We start from the raw sequence: 23,124 nt of genomic DNA, 5'->3' as shown, positions 1-23,124 counted from the left end.
CACTCACACTCTCATACTAAAGAATTGCTTTTTTTTGTAACACCATTATATTCTTCGGGCTCTTGTTACCACCAGCACAGCATTATGTCACTTTCCCCTCCAGCAGGAAAATAACCATGCTATTTTTCTTTGTTTCTGTACTTCTCTATTTCACACTAATCTGAGGATTCTCTAAGCAAAAAGGGAAAAAAATATTATTGTTTTATGACAATGTTCTACATAATTTCACCCCCAAGTGGTATTGGTCTGCACTGGTGGCCAAAAAACCTCAACAGGCAAGAACTTATTTTAAGTCAGTACCTACGCACGTGGCTTACCATCAAAAAAGCGCTACTGTAAAACATATAACCCAGTGTAATTCTATTGGCAGCCAAATTCCTTAAAACCTGGAACTATAAACCAGCATAATATTGTATGAAGATATTCAGCTACCAGATGGAAAGAAAGCCAGTCAGCACAGAAGAACCTACTCAGTGATCTTTATAAACCAAATCAAAGCTCCCTTCCTGAGGCAGAGTTGACTATGCTCCTTGGCAATGAAATGAACTAACCCCCTCAACAGGAAATCTATTTTTTTTTAAGTATCATCTTCAAAATGAACACTAATTTTAACTTGTAAGTTTGGTAGCCTCTGTACTACTTATATATAATGATTCAAAGAAAGCCTACTAAACCTTACTTGAATTTCAAGCATTAGCTACACACCAAGATTTTTTTATTATGACACCTGTATATGGAAGGTGCTGTTCAGGCTCTACAGAAGACTGTTATAAAGAACAACATGCTTCTCCAAGGACTCCCAGGAGCTACTTCATCTCTCACAGATTACCACTTACTTATGCATTAATCATGACCATATGGCCATAATATTGTATAATGAGATAGTTTGGTAACAGTGCATTTCCTCCTATAAAGAAAAACAACATACAAATGACCTGTCGACATGGATTTTACTTTGTCAGTCCTTTACAGAGGAATTTATTACAATATCTTCCTCTCTGTGACATTTCAGGTAAACATTTCTCTGGTGTGAAAAACATGTTCAACTATAACTGTCTAGTAACCCAAGATCTGGAAAATAAGGTGTTGGTCCACAGCCTCATGTAGAAGGCTGAAGGCTCTGGCACCCCTGTTGCTTCAAACTGTAGCATAAACAGTGATGTGAAAAAAGGAATCAGACACATTTTGCCACCCTCAAAAAGAAACAAGTTCCAGCATATTTAAGACTGTAAACAGTACAAAGGCAAAAATATCTCAAGTAGATTAAATTAGCTTTTATTTATAAGACATAATACTTTCCATTTGCACTCAATGAAGACAGTTTATAAAGTAAAATAGTGTGGTTACATCGAATGGTAAAAATATTTTGAAAAATGCTGTTTGTTATTTCTTGTTGCAATAGCAGAAATCTCCATTCCAATTTCTTTTACAGTAATATGACAAGATATGTTTTAAGTAACAAAAGGTGGATGGAGAGGGATGCTGAACACGCAATACATTCAGAATTACTGTATCTCTAAGGCAGCAGCTGCAAACCAGAGTCTTGGCAAATGAACACTGGTGTGAAATATACAGCTTTTCTCAACAAACAGTCCAAGCCTACCATTGAAGCAGCATTTGAAAACCACATTGTACAACAGCAAACAAGTTAAAAATTTTATCCTGTGGTTGACTGTCTACAAATAAGTTGGCAATTTCACCTCCTTTTCATAATGGCAGCTCTCTCAAAACACTTTCTGATCAATTTGGTAATAAGCTGAAGTTGTGCAACATTAAGAAAGGCGTTTACATTTCTAGTGCCAGTGCCAAGACTGAAAAAAATAGAAGTTCAATGCCAACTTTTGTACTGTGGAGAGGCACTGCATGCAGTGGGAGCCATGGGCACCCCATGCTACCAAAAGTTACTATATATTCTCAAACAGCCAATGGAAAAAAAGCAACTTCATTCTAGCTTTCATACATGTGTTCTAACTTTAAAGATAACTTAACCCCAGTATTTCAACAGTTGGCGACACAGTGATGGTTACAGCGTAAACCGACCCTCCTCTTATAATATTTTCAGTACTCTAGTTTTGCCACAGTTCAAGTTGTAACTTCACTTGCAGGTTCTCCCACCCAAGTGAATCTTTCAGTGATTTTTGAAGTGTGGCTTGTGGCTACATAAAACTCAGATTTTTATAGATTACTATGCCTTGATTTTTTTTTAATGTAAAAAAAAAAAAACAAACCCTGGGTAAAATCCAAATCACCTAGCATAGTAGGATTAAGCACTATGACTGTCTTTTCATAGTTTTGTACACCCCTACACCACAAATTTCATTTCTCCCTCTATACACCATACTTTTTAGCTGCTAAAAAAGACACTGTAGTATCATCATAGATGTGGTTTCCGTTTCTATTCACAGCCTACAAAAAAAAACAGTTCTCATAATTAAAACCCAAATGTGACTGAAACAGAAATAAATCAGTCAGGTTGTCAAGAAGTAATCAAACTGTGAAGTAGAGGCATACAACAGTCCAAACAAAAAAACCCCACATAAACATGAAGAGAACAGCTTCCGACTCGTATTTGGTCTTAGTGGGAAATAACTGGGTTTGTCTACAAATAAACCTGGTAAACAGGTATACCTGCATTGTTATTCTTAGAACAGAGACTATTTATTGTTTCATAAACCTCAAAGATACATGAATTTAATAGAATTACTAAAATAATACATTGTTGCCATTAGTACGAATTAACATCAGCCAAAAAACATCTGCAGCATGGTATTTTCCCCATATTTCCTTCAGTTCAACATTTGACCTTCACACAGAAACCAGGTAATACAGGCAGCATTTTATACTAATGGTAAGATAAGTAAAACACACACTTGTTCTCTTAGGGCTTGAGATTATTTTCTGAGATAGAGAAAAGAGAAGTAAAGGCTACACTTCTTTAGCATACCTTTCTTCACTTTTTGACTCACAGCTTATCTTCACCCCGCTGCTTTATTTTCTAACACAGGATGCTTTGTTGATGACCAATGAAAATTACGCACAACAGATACCATGCCTTCTAAAATAAAGTCACGGCCTATACCATTACCTTTCCCTTTTCTGTTGCATAACACAAAGTGTGTGTCAGATAGTATTAAAATTATTAGACTCTCACAGCCCTTCTCCCTCCATGGAAACACTGGTTTCAGGCATCAGAAACAAAAGCAGCCAATTCCTAGTTTAAGTTACTTAAGCAGAAAAACACAGAATTTTTTTTTCATATCCTACCAGTATCCAACTACTTCATGCTGAAATCTAGGATAAGAGTTCTTGTTAATGGAAAATAATCAAGTGACCATCTAACTTTATAAGCTCCTAGTTAGATAGCGGATTTCTCAAGAAGTATTCACCATACATTCTTTATTCAACAGCAGGAATGCTGTTGGGTCAAAAGCAGCAGCTTTTTGTACTTGCGGGGAAAAGAGAACATGCAGTTTATTTACCCAGTACTTTATTTCAACTATGATATAAAGAATACAGCCACTAGAGATTCAAACACAAACCGAAGAGCACAGCACAGTAATTGGGCAAATAGAGCTAATACAACTTCTGCTGTACATCTTCAATCCTCAAGGGAGTAAGAGGGCAGGGTATGTTACAAACCACCTCTATTTTCAGAGGGGGTATAAGAGCTACAACTGTACTTCCAGAAAAAAAAAAAAAAAAAACACACCACAAACAGGCAGAATCAAGTTAACAGATGAAAAACTACATGGTGCTACCTGTGAGATAGATTATACTAGGATAAGTAAACATAAAAACTAATTACTAATTGTGGTAGGCACTAATTACTCCCACTATAAAATGCTAAAGGCATCTGCATTTTTACTATACATGAGCTACTAATTACCATTTTCTCAACAGCAAACAGGAAAACTCTTGGATGAAGTGTTTAGGAGATTAAAGCTGACATGGACAAATTAAAATGACATACTTAGGCGTGCTAGCACTCAAAGGAACAGTAGAAATACAGGCCATTTCATGTTATCCACCTATTCAAACAGTACAATTGGGATAATTCCCTTCTCGACAGTACTTCTATCCATGCTAACTTTGTATTAACTGGCAACCACTGCTGTTTACTGTCAGAGACGGGAAAAGCTTTGTTTTCCCAGCAAAATCCAGAATTCAGAGAGGAAAGAAGGGAATCAACTGCTTGATCATTGAACTATGGGCAAAAAATAGCATTCAGGCATGCAATAACCACTGTAACTTGCAAAACCAAAGGGAAGCCAGCACTAGCACTTCCAATTATTTCATTGCCATTTTCTTCACTATTTGTATAATGACAAAAGGCCATTCAAACACAAGAAAAAAAGTTACTGCAAAATCGTTATCTTAAAATGATAAGCCTGAAAAAGAAGACTAAACCATGTCACAAGAACACAAACATGCTGACATCCCAGCTGCTACAGCCTACTGCCAGTAAGAGCAAGAGAACAGTCTAAATGAAAACATTGTGCCGTTGCCAGAAGAATAGTTATACTGACATACTTCCAAAAAAACCCTCCCATTGGAGACTCTTCTTCCTTCAGCTAACAAAAGCACCAGCTAAACAAATTCAGGGCTGGAAAACTGATATCTGCAAGCACTAGTTGATCACAAAAAGCTAGAAAAAGAATCTTTTTAATTATTTGGATAAGATGCTTATGTGAAGGTATAATACATTTTTACAGACCGATCATTTAATGGTCTCTCTATCACCTCTCCCCAGGAAAGGGAGCACATTTCCTCAACCTACAGAAGTCAAAAGCAGACAAATGTCTCCAGCTCACTTAAAACTATGGATAGCAAGCTGTGCCACTGCAAAGTCCACGCTTCTAAGCAAAAAGAAGAAAGTCAGATTTGTTCAAATATTGTATGAGAAACAGTAGCAAAATATCAGTATCTACAAAAAGGCAAGTAACTGTCTTTAGTTAAAAAAAAAACATTCACACACACTTTGCCAAAACCAATTTTACATCTATCCTCACTTGTACAATAAAATAGAACTTCTACCTAAAAATCTGCCTTACCTAAGAAACGTGCTGTGATATTGTGACAAAGTATTATGAGATTATAAAAATAAATTGACACAATCATATAGCTAAGGGGAATTAGGGATAAACTCAAAATAAGATGTTATATAACAAAACAGAAAAGTATTAATAATCGAAACAAACTGCAGACACTTATTTGTTGTTTCTGTACATAAACAAGTGCTTAGAGTCTTGAAGAACTGCCATAATTCCAGTGCTGCTACGGATTATTTTAACAGAAATTGCCATCTTAAATGTAGGGTCTCTCCTCAAGTTCTACTAGTCACAACATCTTGGAAGACAATCAAGTACATACACCAAATAACATTCAACACCTTGCTTATTCATCGATATGAACTGGCTTTCCTCAGAAATCAGGTGCACTAAAACTAGTGTTTTTTTACATAGTTTTAGAAGTCTTCACAAGACTTAACAAATCATTCACCCAGCAATTCCCTTAAAAAAAAAAAATCTCCAAAGCAATTTACAGTTATAAAGAACTCAGCTCAGGCATTGTAAAATACACAAAGGAAGTAACATCCAAACTATTCCTATACCCAAAGACTCAAACAACATCCCTAAACTGCCCTCTTTTTTTTAATGCAGCTTTTGGAACATTTCGAGGACATTTCTTTAAGTTAAAAAAAATAATAATAATTACAGGATACATAACACTCAGTGAGTAGAAGAAAGGTTTTACATCAATTTTCTTGTGTACTTATCCAGATCTGTCACTGGGAACTTTCCTTAGTAACTGGGATAACAACATCATGAGATGACAGCCACAATCACAGTTAATTTGAACAAATGCCATGATACTTCCAAACTGTTGCCTGCATCTGAGCTGTAGCTGCTCTTGGAAATACACATTAGAATATCACAATTCTAAACAAAAGTGAACATGCATGAACCGGAGGTTTCAGAAGTGATGAACATCAACCACGCTACGATTAGACAGTAGATGAGGCTCACTGGACAGCCTGACTACCCAGTCGCATCCAGACCCACAAGACATCCTAGTGAGCTTAGCAGCATGAGGTCCCATCACGTTTCAATGCTGAAGACTGAAAAGCTTCAGCTTTCTATTCCATATGATGTATAACTTGGGACGTGATCATTTCTTAAAGCCCATTCAGTTACTGAATTTTAATCTATAAAAGCCAGTTCTCTAATACAGCTTGTTGAGCTACACGTGGACAAAAAAGTTAGGTTTTCAATGAAAGGTCACACCAAGAGACGACCATGTAAGAACTTCTACCGTAAGACCACAGCTAACACACACAGGTATATAAAACCTACTAGAAGGAAGATCTTTTCTAAGCTCATGGTGTAGAAATAACCTGTTAAAACCACTGAATCTTTAGCACAATAGAACCAGGACTCTAGACAATATGATAATGTAAACAGTCAACATTCTCCTGAAAAAGTGGTGGTATCTTTTCACTAGACTTTCCAATACTGTCAGAAAAGCTTATCAAGAAAAGAATTACTTATACGCAGACAACTTAGCAAATGTACTAGTTGAAATTATCAAAGTTTTATATACACTTAAAGAACACACGTATTTTGGCATATCACTAAATAAAGACACAATCATGGCCAAATTTGAAACATTTGCAACCATGAAGAACTAATAACAAATAAATTATATACATTTTTTAAAAATTATCACACCTCAAGACCATCTATGTGTATAAAACCATTTTTTGCCCAATTTCTTGCTCTTAGGATTGCAAGCACACGAGAAAAAAACATTAAATGAGCATAGAATTATTTTATTATTTGATTTTCTAGCTATTTTTCCCAGAACACAGGTAGTATTTTTCCTAGAACGCCACTAAGATATGCATTAGTTATCTCAGTAGGTAACTGAAATGGATTTTTAAGCAAATAGCTTTTGCCATGTGTAAAGGCAGGTACTTTATGTCTAGTCTAAGGTGAACATCAAGATCAATTTCTTGCTTAATATTGCTAGAGAATATTTAGAAAGTATGGGGAATATCTGAACAACTGCACTTTAACCAGACATACTGCATCCTTGCTGAGTCTCTCACAAATCTGACAGTCACTGCAGGCAAGTCCTTCAAAATCTTTTTCTCCCTTGACCAGTATAAGCTTCTATTTGTTCTAATCTAATTCCAGCCAATGTGATCCCTCATTGGTAATATCAACACTCTTCCACTCAGTTCAGTCTTCCCACTAAGAATATACCAGGCTAAACAACACTTTTGCTTATGTTTCTGTAAAGAAAAAGGAATAAAAAAAGTTCCCTCAAATAAAACTTTCTGGTACACTTTTTGCATCATGGATTAACTACAAAGAAGCTGTGTCCTTCTCCCTTCATTTTTTGCACATTAACTCTAAATATGAAACCTAAGGATGCAAACAAGTACTACTGTTTGCTAGGCCACTGCCCATTATTTTTAGTTAAAAAGGCATTTGGAGTCTGAAAAAAGTATTTCATTTCTCTACCAAGACCTGCAAGTTCTTAGGACATGCTTATTAAGCTGTGTGTTTGCTGTTAGTAAATGGGGTGGGAGGATTGTCTTTGACAGACATTTATCAGTTTAAGAGGTATTAAAAATGGTTCTTAAGAGTGCACTAAGTAAGAGAGCCAAGGTCCAGCTCTCTCAAGGGGTCTTTATGGCACTTGCTACAATTACTGTTCACCATCAGCACCTACACAGAACACCAAAAGCAAGCCAGATGCTGCATCAGAGGAATGAAAAAGAACATTTCCTTAATTACAACTTTTAAAAGTATCAATGTAGTGTATATGGGCAATAACTATTCCATATACTAAAACAGTTGGTTACCAATTTGTCAAGGCTCAATGACATAATACATCTTCATGTCAGTGACTGTTGGCAAAGCAACACGGTAAAACCCCACACTGTGCTGAGAGCACACAGGTCAGACAACTAAAGAACACCCTGTTTGCTCCAAACAGATAATGCAGGAGAAAACGAGCAAGGTTGCTGTTGATGGATGGTCTGTGTGATAACCAGGAGGACTGATGCATATGACTGTAGCAGAAGATATGTCACCAACCATAAGAAGACGTGGACAACATACACAACCCTGACTTTGTGAAACACCCCAGCAGATAAGTACCGTAATTGAATTGCCCCCACATTTTTGTCACTCTGCCTACAACAGTAGCAGTATTGTGATAAGGATGTTTTCCAAAGTTTACAGGCTGGCCACCATTAGTTGGTAGCAGTTTGCTACCAAATTAAATTATGAGAAAGAGATTTTCCTTTTCTTTAAAAAGGTCTGGAAAGAACTTAAGTGTACTTAAATGAACAGACTTTTCCATTTCACATAAGAAAAGCAAAAAAAAGAAAAACCAAGCTAACTAAAACCCTTAACATTTCATCTCACTACAGCCTATACCCATATATGCACACATATATTTATAGACCATCCTTAAACCAATGGGCCAGCTAGAGGAAATTCATTTTAGCAACCAAACCTAATTTCGGCTTGCTGATTATTTCCAGGGTGGCTAAACATTTGGAACTTCAAACAAGGAGAAAACATTTGCTCCTCATCAAGTCATAGCTCTTTGAGGAGTTGTACACAATAGTATTAGCTGGGTGCCAATTCTTTGCATGATCTTTTCTTGGCTAAAGTTGTTTCTGTTTCAAGTAGATCTGTTACTCAGTACAGACAGACTACTGCACTTTGCTAATGCCCAAACTCAGCAGAATCTCTGGTTATTCTCTGCTCTCCTAAAAAAAGCACCCAGGTTTTATGACAATTTTACAGCTTCAGAAGAGTTATTTAACAACTGAATCTGCAACCATTTCATCAGGCTCCTTTTTTTCCCTGCATAAGAAGCACAGATATAAAGACGACAGATCCAAATAATTGCCTTTGATATCCACTACATAACAGTTGCGGGGATATACAGAATGCTCTAAAATTCAGACACTTTTTTTCCACTGTTTCATTCCTTTCCATCTGAATTTCATGAGCTGAGCTCGAAACTAACATCTGCCTGGATAGTTCCTTCACATACATGTGCTGTCAGGTGGTGGAGCTATTTGAACTAACATATTTTAATTTGTTTAAATGACAATAAAGGTATCCTGGGCAATTAATAAAACCAATGTATAAGAAAAAAGGATGGTGAGGCAAATGAACAGTTTAGACAGAGGTGAAAAGGAAACTGAAAAAAACCCAGAGCGTTGATTAGTGATTTGCACAAGCTACACTGGAAGGCTTTGCATTACATGATGGCAACAGAACAATCTGCTCAGCGCTTCCTTCTGTAACGCCCATGCTGATACACTCTTTCTACACTATCCCAATATATTTGGGCAATGACATTCAGCCCCATATTCTTCAAAAAAAGAAAATTGCAAATGTCTCACTGCTTCCTGTACATCCATTATTAGAATTCAAATGTATTACCAACACATTAGCAATAAACAGCTTGTCCACTAAGTCCTAATAAAAATCCCGTTCAAAAACAAGTTAACAGCCAGGCAGTTAAAAACCTGTATAACAGCTAGCTATACATTGATTTGTACCGCTATAGATAAACTACTACCTCTAACTGATTTAAGAGAAGATTTAAGTGAGCGAAAACAACTTAAACACAAGTTTATATTTATCATTTGCATTGATTTCATTTGAGCACCTTACATTCATCACCTGAGTTTCCCAGAATCAACTGTGTCCTAATGCTTTCTTTTCAAACAGATTTAATTTAGTCAGAAGTACTGTATATTAAATTATATCTAAATTATAAGTAGTTACCAAAAAGCCAACAAAAAACATTTTCTAGGCTGTCTGCTGGAATTATTATTTCCAAACCATTTCTAGGCATGCAACAAGGGTTACTCTCTCACGATAGCCAGTACTGATATAAAGGTGTCTCTTCTATTCTGTAGTAGAGTATTGTGAGCAGCTTTCTAGCAGACAATAGCACATCTCTCACCTAGTCTACCATCATCTGAAGAAAACATTATCAGTTACACCAAGTACTTGGATACCACATAACATTGTAAAACGCAAAGGACTAAAAGAACAGACAATACAAGAAAGGAAACTACAAGCAGGATTTTTAAGGGGAAAAAAGTGGAATTATCATGTAATTTTGAAAAATTAGATTAAAGTTCTCTAATGTATGTTTAAATTGTTTACATTTAAACAAACTGCAAAAAAATTGCATTTAACTGTCTTTTCATTGCACTCCAAGTTAAATTATATGAAGTACTCCACCAAAAAATAAGTGAATTAATTGCCAAGACAGTCATTTTGTCAAGTGACATATGTCAGATTAACAAAACATACATGTATGACAAACTTCAGAGATTCATTTGTACATTCTAGTGAGAGGAGGACAGCTCTATTGCTGAAGTGCCTGGGCATTTAATTTCTTGTCCATTTATTATAGAATTCTATAAATAAAAAACATCTATTAGAAGTAACTATTAACTGTTACACAGAGGAACATCCTTTTCTATCTCTTTGCACCTTCCAGGAAGTGAATGCCACAGAAAGGACACATGATAATTTGACTTTAACCTTTGATATCTTCACTTGCCTAAAGATCAAGATATCAGAAATCACATCCAGTGTCACATCATATTAGGGACTGAAGTTACATTTAAAACTAATGCAGCAAACTAAACTTAGTATTTCGCAATTAAAACAGGCAATGCCTTCCTCAGGCAAAAGAAAACAACATAACTAGGAAGGTTACTTTTAACCTCCTTCCAAAAAGCAGCTCTACTGCCTTCATGCACCTTAAGAGAAACAGTTGAAAGAAATTACACACCGCGGTGTGTAAACAGACAAAAACAGGTTAATGGACCCAAAGTAATAGCACATTTCTTTTTCCTCCTACTTAAACCTTAGAAAGAAACTTAAGTACAGTGAATCTGTAGTATATGTAGCGCTCTTGCTGTCCTATGTACATCACCATGTATAATGACAATAAGAGCCTCATTTTACAGTAACTGAAACAGTTGATGAGTTCCAAAAAAAGGAGAGGAGGAAAATAAAGCTTGGCATATGCTGAAAGGAGTTATTCTAAAGTTTTTTCCTTGTAGAACAAGAAATTACAAAGCTTGTTTCTTTTTCTCCTGCTGTCCCCAAAGTGATCAAGTTACTTCTAATCAGTCACATACTCAAAGCAAAGCATCACCTTTTACCTTTGGATTAATTTCATCTCAGCTAGCTCCATGGTACAGCTACCTATCAAAAGCCTGCTCAAAAAGAAAAAAAATAATAATAATAAAAACACTAGAATATGGACAGAAAAAATAACACTGTATACAGGGCAATAACCAGTTCCACAGGAGACGCCTGCCTCCTTGTGGCTCAACTAACTGTAAATTAGATTTCTCCAATTCATTCCATTACACCCAGTAAATCTAATGAGCTAATTCTAGCTCAAGGTGTTTTGGGGGCTTAGTTTCTGTTTGGTTGGTTACATTTCTGGGGGGTTTGGGTTGGTGGTTTTTTTTGTTTTATTTTGGTTTTTTTTTTTTTTTTTTTTTGGGGGGAGGGGTGAAAAATAAACATGTTCATAATTTTACAAAGCACTGGCAAAAGTTACCCATCTCTCTTTACTGAAAGATTGCTTTTAGCCTCCTCTAGACAGCAAAGACAGTGTGTGAGGGGACAGAGGTCCAACTTAAAAACCACTGACATTCTTCACATGGCAACAAAAAGCAAAAACCTGTCAGCACTCTGGCACCCACATCTAGAAGGTTCCAAACCTTGGTTCATCTGAAGCTTAACCTAGCAGGCCTCTCTTGATGCCTTTGCTTTCAAAGGTAAATCCCATTTCTACCCACAAGTCTCCTTCAGGGTACGCCTAGGATGACTGCACTCTCGGCAAGGATGAAGCATTTGGTGCTTTCAACAAGATGCAGACATTCTTCTGTCCTGCCTCAAGGGCTCAATTACACGGGGCTACTTTCTTAAAGCCTAAAAGAGTAAGTTCTTTAGAAAACAGCTGAGGTTTTTGCCTGGGTTGTTGGGTTTTGGTTTTGTTGTTTTCTCCCCCCCCCCCCAATCCAGTCACTCTATTGTACAAGAACTTAGTGGTTAAAGAAATCAAAACTTATGTGACAAATACAAAAAATCAAATTCACACCAGTCTTAGGAGGGGATCACATCATCAGGATGGCATGAGTAGCTTTCTAACCATCTTACAGAGGCTGCTCCGTTTATGCAAGTCTGAGGCACAGAGGTTAGGAAATTCATCCACAAAAAGAAGGGAAGTGCCAGTCTCCACTCCAAAGGCTTTTTAATCTAAAATACATTAACTGAACACAAAAGTAGCCCACAGTTTTCACTAGAGAGAATGAAAAAATAAAATAATTAAGAAAAAAGACATTGCCCCCTCCAAGCACATTTTGAATGAAAGGCTTCAACTCTACCCTTTCCTTCTTTCAGACAAAATAAAAACAAACAAATAAATTTAAAAATTGACACATCCTAAAGCCTGGACATGGAAGATGTAATTTCTTTCTACTACAGTTTTTATGCCTAGGTTCAGGATGAGAAGCTTTGCACTTCTCGATATTTTCTCTTTTTATTATTTACTCAGTTACCAATGAGACAGCTTCTACATTCTGTGCTTTAGCCCCATTCATGCCTGCTCAGCTCCTACCAGGCCAGAGCACGGCACACAGGGCTATGGATTCTTCCACTGTTGCCAGGGGCCAAAAACTTGAGCAAAGCTGCACCTTACACTGCAATATCTAAAGAGCTCCATAGATTCCATTAGAAAGGTTGCAAATGGAGAATCAAAATAAGTAAACGCTTACATTAGCTCTACCACTACTCCAATAAAGAAAGAAAGGAGAAAAAAAAAAAAAATCACTCTTTCCTCTTACTCAGGTGCAATTCTGGCAAAGGGCAAACACCTTCAACTCCACTACAGAGAAAGGGAATTGGTGGTGTTCATCACATCACTGGACTGGCTGCTGTACCACACAAGTCCAGTATGTCTGGATAACACACTAGGTCTGTGTATGGAACAAAAAAAAAAAAAAATCATCCTTACAGAAAAAAAACATTGTTTATACAACCAGGTCCGTAATTAACATGCAAATTACTTACTCAAACAAATTAAGAACTATCCCCTCCTGGTTTTTGTAATTTTATAGACTGAACATGGCAGAGACTTCAATTTATTAAAAGTCAAGTTCTTCTGTAAGCAACTCTGCTTCCATTACATGGAAATAGTGGGCAAGTAATAAGGACTACATGAAGTCATACGCACACAGAAATTTACTACAGCAGGTTTTCTGCTTGTACATTTAAGACAGTTCGTGGTTTTGTTTTACACCAGGGTCTGACACTAAGTTAATAAGCCTTTTATTGAGATTCAGAAGCTATTACATTACACGCATCTTGCTCTACTTGCATTTGCTAACCTATGCTGAGGCCTAGGATTAAATTTTACGCTTCACTGACAGAAAATAGAATCCTAAATCACCAATCCACACATAATTGTTAATTTCCCCACTTGTTTCTTGTGGTCACAATACCTACGTTCTTCCTTACCACCGACTTACTTTAAACTTTCATATTTTTAAACCTAGCACTGAGCTTCAACTCAAGCCTATGAAATGCCTCGTTTTCTTTTAATTATCCTTACTACACTCTCCCTATTACCTAGACTAGTAAAGGTTTACTAAATTTTGTACAGAATGATAACAAACTATACTATCCAAGCAAGTATCATGGTCACAGACCTCTTGAAACAATAATAAAACCTCCTATTAATATGAATAATAAACAGCAGAAGATTCTAGTAGATTAAGTACCAGACTCATACTCGGAAAAACTCACATCTTTCCTATTTTATTCTCACCTAGTCTTCTAGATGACCTTGGGTAAATCACTATCCTCACACTGCAGTTTCCCCAGCACTAAAAACTAATCGAACTGAGTTGCAAATCTGTCTGGAAACCCCAAATGAAACACACCATAAGAATTAAAAATACATTTCCCTGTCTGCAGATATATTTGCCTGCATAGCTTTTCTTTATCCCATTACACATCAGCAACAGTGTAAGGTTGCTTTTACTTTCTAAAGACACTCTAGTGGTTCTTCAAGTAAGGCTTTACACTACTGCCTTACTTTTTATCACATGCTTGATCTATTTCTGCTACCTATCTACTTTGAAGGACCAAGAGCTTGTATTTAGCAATACACAGTTAACACTTACTTTAATACATTACATCAAAAGCTGCTGTTGAATACATTCCTAAGCTACAAGGGGAAAGTAAAACAGGACATATCAGAACAGAGAGCAAATTATCATCGAGAAGCAACTCATTCTCTACACTCTTGCTCACATAAGTAATCTTCTAAATAATCATACAAGTATTTGCTTCCACAACCTGCCATGGGAATCAGTCATCAGCAGATTTTTACTGAAAATACATGCATTAATGAACCAAACTGCATCAAAGCAATACAAAAAGATTCCTCTTCTTACACAGCACTAGATTCAATAAACACTACTTTTCATTTAACAGGAGACTGACATTTATTAGCAAATAACACTGTCTAGCTGTGGAGCACTTTGCTCACTTGCTTTCTTTCTATTTCTGGGTTGGTTGGTTCGGGTTTTTTTTAAAAATTATGCCATTATGAGATGCCTTTTCACCTTTCCTGTTCCAAAATATAAGGCTTAAACAAGAGTTTGTAAAAGCTCTTGGCTTTGCCAGTCTTTGGGGGTGGGGGAAAGTCCACAAAAAAAAAAGCACTTATTCATAAGTAATTTTTCTAAACAGAGCTTGCAGATAAAGTTGCCATTTCCAGCATCATGCCATAAAAACCTGCTTTGATTGACAAAAAACTTGAACTATGACATACTTAACTTCCAGCTGTTTTCCTGATCAATGAATTACTACAACACACTGAAAAATGGACTGAATGTGTTGATCAGCAAAATAAAGAAAAACTATTCCTGTACTGTCAATAGACAACTTCTTGAGCCTTACTAACGGAGCCGATTAAAAAAAAAAAAAAAAAAGACGACAGACCTTCCACACCACAGATGTGAAACGTGACAAATCCAGCTATTTCCCGAAATATTGCAAAACCGATCATAAAAGGGCATCTTGCAGGCGTAGCGAGAGGAAATCACCGTGCATCCCAGAGAGAAAACGCATTTGCAGCTCGGATCCCCGCGCACCCCCGAGGAGGGCACACGAGCCCGGGCGACTCCGGTGCCAGCGGGGGAAGGACGGGGCAGCCGCTCTGTGCCGGGAGCGGAGCCCAGGCGGGGGCCCCCCGCCCCGGAGCGCAGCCCCGGCCCGCCCGCCACCCGCCCTACTCTCCCCTCCCACACCAACTTCCCCCGGCCCGGGACGTGGCCGGTCGCAGTTGGGCAGGGAGCGACGTGACGAGGCTGAAACCGGTCTGAAGCCCACAAAGAAGCCATCTGCCTCCGGGAAATGGGCTAGTGGGGAAAGAAGGAGAAGCCCGGGGGAGCTTCACCCCGCCTGTAAACGAGCACCTCCCCGCCGCCCCCGCCCCGAGGACCGGGCAGCGCCGCCCCAAGCCGCCCCGCCGCCGGGACACGGAGCGGGCGCACCTTCACCGCCTGCCCCGCGCGGTCTCCGGGCTGGGTTCTTACCTTCCTCCCACCGCCGGCCAGCGCGGCGCTGCCGCCCGAGTACATGTAGTAGGCGATGCCCAGCACCCAGAGGAAGGCGAAGCAGAGCAGCAGCCGAGACCTGCGCCGCATCCTCCCTCCCGCGCCGCCGCCAGGCCACCAGGAAACGGCCAGCAGCAGCAGCCTCCGCTCCTGCCGCCGCCGCCGCCGCGCAGGGTCAGGGGGCAGAGGGCGAATGCCCGCCCCCCGACCAATCCCGCGCCGCCCGGCCCCACGGGGGGCGGAGCGGGGCGGAGCGGGGCGACCAGCGTCGCCATGGCTGCAGCACGCCGGGCCGCCGCCCCCTCCCGCCCGGGCCGAGGGCTGCGCGCCCCCCGCGGCGGCGGGACGGCCCGACACCGCCCGCCCCTCCTTCCCTCCCGCGCCCGGTGCCCCGGCCCCGCACCACCCTGCCGACCGCCGCCGCGCCCCCCAGCGCCTGCCTGAGGGGTGCGCGCTGCCGCCGCCCGATGAGGCGGTCGCCGCGCCTCGTGGCCAACGGCCGGGCCGTGACGGGCAACCGCGGGGCCGCCCCGGCTGCGCCTGCCGAAGGGCGGGCGGGACAGCAGCCGGCCCGCGCCCGGAGCGGCGACCAGCGGGTGCCGCAAGGCCGTGGGGTTTCGGAGCTGCTCGGGCACCCGGCCCGCCGCCTCCCACCCCCGCCTGTCTCCGGCCGAAAGTGTCTGTGACCGCATTTCTGTGGGCTGGGGCATGGGCAGCGCCGGGAGCGGCACCTCTGACGTGAGGGGTGATCCCGGCTGCGGCTGCACCCTGCTCAGTGCACTCTCCATACTGCACCACTGGTGGGTTGAGCACACCTCAGCCCATATTGGCTCGTTATATAGGGATCCCAGGTGCATAGAAGCTCCAAGCTGGCCACCAGAAGTCGTTTCTGTGTCTGTCTGGTGTTCCCACTGAAGAGCAGAGAACAGAGAATATGCTTTGTGAAGGCGGTATCCTTGCGGTCACTTGGGGCAGGCCGTGAGGCTGGTCTTCATTAAACCTCAAAGGTGAGAAAGCAAAGTCATGCTGGATGATGTTCAGTGTTCTCTGTGTGACAGGTATCCACATCTCATTTGATAAGTCTCTGCCTTACATTAAGAGTTTCTTCTACGGCCTTGTGGGAGACATCAAGGTCTTGACAACCCCACCCTCCCACTGAGGTCACGCACCTGCTCCCCTCACCCTTCTGAGGTCACTGCATTACTCGGACAGCAGTGCCCAGTCTGGAAGCACGGTTGCCCACACACAGGCTTAAGGGGACCTCCAGAGGACTCTGCCTGGATCTTCCCAGGTTTACCCAAGTGGGCTTCTACTCTTAGAGGCTAATCTGTTGATATGAGGTCATGGCCTGGTAAAATTACCTTTCTTTCTGCTTACCCAGTTCCACTGTTAAACACCCCAGGACAGACACCACACTGCTGCTAGCCCTCAGTGTGGTTCACTGACTTGTGCGTGCACAGTTCATACCACCCTTTTTCCACACCACTGACTTTCCTCTTGTCCAACATTTGCTGCTGTCTCATTCCACTCTGAGACATCAAAAAATGAGAGCACAAAACTAAGAGACATATTCCCTAGCAATTAAAAAGCACCTTTATTTCAGAGCCATGGTATCCACTCGAAGCAGAACTTTCCTGGGTTTTAAAGGTTTTCTCTGTCATCTCACTGTTTGTTTGGTTCTTTTTTTTTTTTAATATGCTAGTTTACTGCTGCCCATTCTGACTGCACTGCATGTTTTTGTGCTCCTTCTGTCTATACCTATGTCAGACCTCTGCCAGTTCAGCCACACTGGTGGCTACAGAGCCTCTGTAGAAGACTGCTCACCAAGCTGTGCCAGGCTGTGGCAGGGTTCTGGCAGAAATTCTGTTGCATGAGCAGGAAAAGAGCCAGCCACTGAAAGAAGTGGCATCAAAAGCTCACCTGCTCACCAGCACAGTCACTCCGCTGACAGGCTTGTCAAGAAGTTGATTCATGTCAGCGTTGGCACTGCCTGGGCAGAAGTTGTCTGGCAGGCAAAGATTTCAGTGAACAACTGCATACCTTCCCAGCTGCCAGAGCCCTGATGGAGAGACAGGACGGGTGAAAGGACAAAGGAAGAAACCCCAAATAAGCATTTGTATAGGGAGTGTAAAATAGAGATCTCTTCACATGATATGACTCCTTCTTGGTTTTGGAGGGAGCTGGAGAGAGACACCCAATTTGTGCAGAATACAAGTTTTAGAATCAAACAACTGCCATCTATTGAAGTGAGGTACACTGGGGAGCACAGGCTGCCAGGAGACACACATGTTCTGGATGAGAGTTTTTGATTTGTCCAAAGTGTTTGATGCAAGTGAGAGCAGTTCCTGCAAAAGCACTGATTGTGTTTGTGTCTAAAAAGACACACACACACCACCTCAGAGGCTAAAGGTTAATTAGCAATATTTTCTGTGTAATTCAGAGCAGTCTCAGCAGCCCAAGATTGTGAACATTGTGATAAACTCCTGCCTCAGCTAGAAGGGGGATGAAGGAGGAGCTTCCCTGCTGCTGGGGGATTCCTTGACAGGGCAGATCTGCCAATGGAGAGGTTGTTGTATGTGATGTTCTTCCCCACAGAAAACATCGCATACTTGGCATGTATGAAGTGCCCAGTTCTGGAGCCATGATCCCATTTGACCTTGCAAAATCTCTAAACCACTTACTCTTAAACACCTTGCAAAGCCTACAGAATCTTTTCTTGCCTTTTTCATAGTCTAAAGTATCTTGAGACAGTCTTCAAAGGTCTCCCTGAAGCCCCAGGTATTTTCACTGATTTTAGCAATGTGCTTAGATAGATTTTTTTCCTTTCCAGCAAAATTAGCCAGCCATGCATGTACAGAAAATCCTTCTGTAGCTGCACACTTCACAAGCTTACTGAAATAATCCACTGCACATGCTCAAACACAGTTTTCAAAGGTTTATAACTCAGTCAAATCAAAACTAATTTCTTCTCAAACAAGCAAATACATGTCTACTTCAAGGAAGGCTGCTTCCATGTCAGAGTTCATTTTTCAGCCTTCTACTGATAAAGATACAGAAATGCTTAAAAAATGCTGTAAGAAACTATTTAGCTTGAGAAACACTTTTTTTTTTTTTTTTCTTTTCACTCCCCTGATATTCTGAACTGACTGAATCAGTTTGGTTCAGATCTTTCCAAAAGATTCACATTTGGACAAAGTCTCAATCCGGCAGATTTCATCCTGAATCATTTATATTTCATAGACCACAGAAAACACAGAGGTTTGGAATGGAAAATGTTACATCGTTTTAACTCGAGGAAAAGCTGCCTGTTCTATTACAATGTATCTGCGTGCACATACCTCTTTGCCTCAAAAGTCCTAATGTGTTTAGTCAGTGAAGCAAAACTGAAAATAAACCACTTCAATTAAAGAAAAGAATTCAAGAGAAATGCAAGATATTTTTAGATGCTTTTTTCCAGTGCATTTCAAAAGAAAATATTAGCATTTTTTAAGAGCAGCATTGCTAGAATGATTCACAGAATATAAATGCTTCTGTACCAACGACAGCCCTTTAAACAAAAGAGAAATCAAGCATGTAAGAGTACAAATAGGAGTGAAATTTGCAGAAGGAATCATCAAAACTTTGCCTTTGATCTCTAATGCAGACACCTAGATTTGATGGGCCAAATTCTGGTCTAGTTAGCTAGGCGGTAAACCAGAGAGAATTTCACCAAATTTATTTGAGAGCAGGTATAAAACCAGACACAACTCTGACGACAGTCTAATTCAAAGTGTTAGTGTTCATCTTCTTGTAACTAAAGAGTACAAAAGTTGTTTAACCTTTTCTGGAGTTAAATGACCTAGTCAGAGGTGAATGAATCTTCCAACTGTGCAAATGGAAAGTAGTCCTCACCTTTAGGAATAAGTGAGTCAAACCCTTACTCATGCAAGCAACCTTACCCTTGCAAAGACAGGAAGGAGGATTTCCAGATCAGGTCTAAACCACATAAAATAGTTTTTAAAATCTTTAAAAGGGCAAAAGTCCAATAAGATGCCTGAACCCCTTTGACACACGGAAGCTAGTATGTGGCTGATTCAGTTCAAATTACATTCTTTCAAAACTACGCAGTTATGTCAGAAAGTATATCATTCCTTCTCTCTCATGAGAGAGATTACTCATTAGCCTAATGCAAGATGGTTTGTAACATAGAAATCACATATTAATGTGAAATTTTAAATACATCTGTAGAAGACATAGATTTGTTAATGCTTTGAGAGCTTGAGCTGAGTATTCAGCTCAAGCAGAGTTCGTGTTTGTAGTGCAAGAATTGTGTTTGTAATGAAAGATCCTGATCCTACAAACGTTTATGCAAATGTTTAACTTTATTCAGTGTGTATTCCCATTGGAGTCAGTCAGACGACTCAGATGTTTAAAATTACATGCTCATGGCTGAGTACTTGCAGGATTAAAGGTTAAGTGCAGCTAGCAGGTCTGAAAATCTATGTGGGTGTTTTGCAATTCCTCACTGCACAGTGGTAACAATGAGAAACAGACTACCTCCTCAGCTAAAGACTTGGGAGTCAACATGTCCTTTCCCATCTGTTTAGATGCCAAGAACTATGTTTGTTTAATTTTTTAGCAGACTTTCTGATGCTACCCAGAGTAGGCAGACATACTGGCAATAGCATTTGAAAGTGGCTCACTTCCAGAAAATCTTGTTACCCTCCAAGAGTATTTTTTGTGCTGTTAAATCCCCAAGTCACAAATATTGTATCATAAACATTTTGCCTTGAAAATAGTATGTCACCCTGCCTGACTTGTACAGGGTTTGCCATGCAAGGTCTGAATCCCTTCAGGCCTTTTAGAACTTAAACTCTCTTGTCCTAGACTTAAATATCAAGAAGATAGTATCTTCACTTTTAAAGCATAAAGCAATGGCTATTTCCTCTGATAGCAGTTCTTTATGCTATTTCCCCATTAGAGATCGATCAACACATTACATCATGTGACACAGATATTGTAAATGCTGCATTTTCTCACAAAGATTTGCAGTATCAGCTTAAGCCCTTGTGCTTCCAAGTCAAATGATCCAAATCTGGAAGCCTTTCCTCTCTATTAAATAAAGTTTAAGGTTCAACATTCCTTGGAGTTGCTCAGTTCTGCAAAGAGAGGAAACAGATTCTTTTCCTATGGGTGGTGAAGACAAAGAAAGAACAACTCAGCCTTTGGTTGGCCTCCCGCTAAAGATGGCAGAAGCCAGTACAAACTGCAGTCCCATTGCCAACTATTCTTCCCAAGCTGAGTCACTTAATGTGTTGGACTGAACTTCAGCAGCACAAAACAAACCTCTTGTGGCATTCTGTAGGCTGATGATCAGATTTCAAAATGTGATACGGCTCAGAAGCGTCTCTTATAGGAGAGTGATGATAGATGAAAGAGAGAATCGGTTGTGGGGAGAGAATTGCTGAAACAATGACCTCACCTTTGATTGAGGTAATTTGATCGCCTTTCATTGCATTTATCTGAATTCTGAGGGTCATGCTGGATTCTTCATAGCTGGCAGGAGTGGTAAAGACTGATGATCTATGGTCTGAGACAGGGCAGGAAATTCCATGCTTTCCTCTCAAGCAAGACTATGTTGTAGCGGTGTGCACTGTAGTACTGTAAGTCATCTGAGGCTAGGGTTAAACACTGTGTGCTAATGCATAATACAAAGGTCTGTTTTTGAGCAACAAAGGCAAATGTGAATACATCACACAGTGGTGCTGTACTCTCAACTGGTACTTTGTCTATTCAAACTTGTAATCCAGATCAGTAAGGCTACAGCCAAGTAATTTGAGGCTATCAATATATGATACAGCTTTGCTACAGCAAAGCATAGAAAATACAGCTAAATTAGCCTACAATAACATTCATGGAGATCAAGAAAGATGTTTCAGAAGTTGAAGTGTTCTACCAGAAGAAGGTTTCACTTATCTCTTTAAATAAAGTCTTCTCTAGCTAATTGCACCCTCATCAGTTCACCACAGGGAATGTGAAGGAAAGGGAAAAAGAAAGAACAAACGTAAAGATGAATTAAGGAGATATGGTAGGAAGGGAGGTGAAAGTACAAGGAAGCAACACAAGCCTCTCCCTTCCAAAGTCTTCCAGAGTCTCTCTCTACACTGATAAGTGATTCAGATTACCAGCTCCCCAGGAGGTCAGACCCTGGCTTCTTATACAGATGACAGGGAGAAGCTGATGCTAAGCAAGTGCTCAAGCTAGGTATTGTAAATGCCTAGTTTCAGCTGGACAGCAGAAAGCACCTCCATACTTCTTCTCCACTTCCCTTACAACAGGAGGTCAAGAAACTGCTTTTGATTTGAGACATGGAAAGCAGATCTCCAGTTTTCTGCAGAAGCATCCTAATAACTGACAATGATAAGTTACTTTGAGAGGTGCTACGGTGGACAGGCTGAATACAGCTCAGATGTCTTTGAATAATGTTTTTTTTTTTTATTTAAAATGTATCATTATTCCATGTTCACACTGTTGACTCCCACTCAGATGCACACAGTGCCTCAGAAGTGCCTCAGAAGTGATGTGCTGCACATAGCAACTATCTGCGCCATTCCTCCTGTGCACAGAGCAGTCAGCACACAGTCAGCAGTGCTCTGCATCCCCAGAGATTCTTCTGCACCAGGTGAAGGACATCCCTCCACACACACCTGCCCTGGTACCCTCTCTGCTTTTTGCATTACAACTGGGGCTAAACAAATACACTCCAGTGATGTATTTTTATCAGTGCTATAGATTGTACTCCCAGATATTGCTCAAGAATATTTTGTGTTGTGCAATTAAAAGTAGGAGGTTTTGCACAGCATATATCACCAATAAATATGTTACTTTATCACATCCACTTGCAAAATTTGGTGTTTGGATCCCACAATCATTATAACAAATTACACAGGTATTCTGTATTGCACTCAAGAGCATATTTCATGTAAGAGGGAAAGAGGTGCTCGCAGCTATTTCAGTTCACATACCCTCTAGAAGTCATATATTGATTTCTCCCAAATTTAATCTTTCAGTTCTTTGGAACAGACAGTAAATAGGCTCACTTACCACAGGGGATGGAAATTGACCCCGTTTGTAGTCTTCATGACCCTTTTGGCTTCAAACCTTTGCTATCATCTGTTGAAATCATGAAAGACGCTTTCTGAAAACAAGACCAAGATCAGCAAATCTGGAGAAACTAGTTTTACACTGTTTCTTTTCTGACAGATGTAGCCAGATCCACCTCCTGTGTAACACAACTGAACCATGATGAACTTGGCCCTGACACCTATCACACAAACATAATAGTTTGAAAGAGAAACTGGGATTGCCCTGCAGAGAGCATGTATTTTCCATTCCCTTTTTTCTTTCAAGAGTTTCAGGTAGAGGAGCAAGTGTTTTCTTCCAAGAAG

At 40.2% G+C, this 23,124-nt stretch overlaps 1 protein-coding gene across 1 annotated transcript in view; it reads right to left on the bottom strand.

The window, feature by feature from the left end:
- The window catches only part of GALNT2 (polypeptide N-acetylgalactosaminyltransferase 2), a 95,134-nt gene extending 79,263 nt beyond the window's left edge, over positions 1-15,871 (bottom strand). Inside the window, exon 1 of the mRNA XM_065834030.2 lies at positions 15,677-15,871. Within this exon, the coding sequence (XP_065690102.1) occupies positions 15,677-15,787 (111 nt within the window). The 5' untranslated portion in view covers positions 15,788-15,871. The remainder of the gene's footprint in view (positions 1-15,676) is intronic.
- Between the last annotated feature and the right edge of the window lie 7,253 nt (positions 15,872-23,124).

Source organism: Patagioenas fasciata, chromosome 3, assembly GCF_037038585.1.
Source record: "Patagioenas fasciata isolate bPatFas1 chromosome 3, bPatFas1.hap1, whole genome shotgun sequence".
In the NCBI taxonomy this organism is placed as follows: Eukaryota; Metazoa; Chordata; class Aves; order Columbiformes; family Columbidae; genus Patagioenas; species Patagioenas fasciata.
The sequence above is the reverse complement of the archived record's forward strand: the minus strand, read 5'-3'. Positions and strand labels throughout refer to the sequence as shown.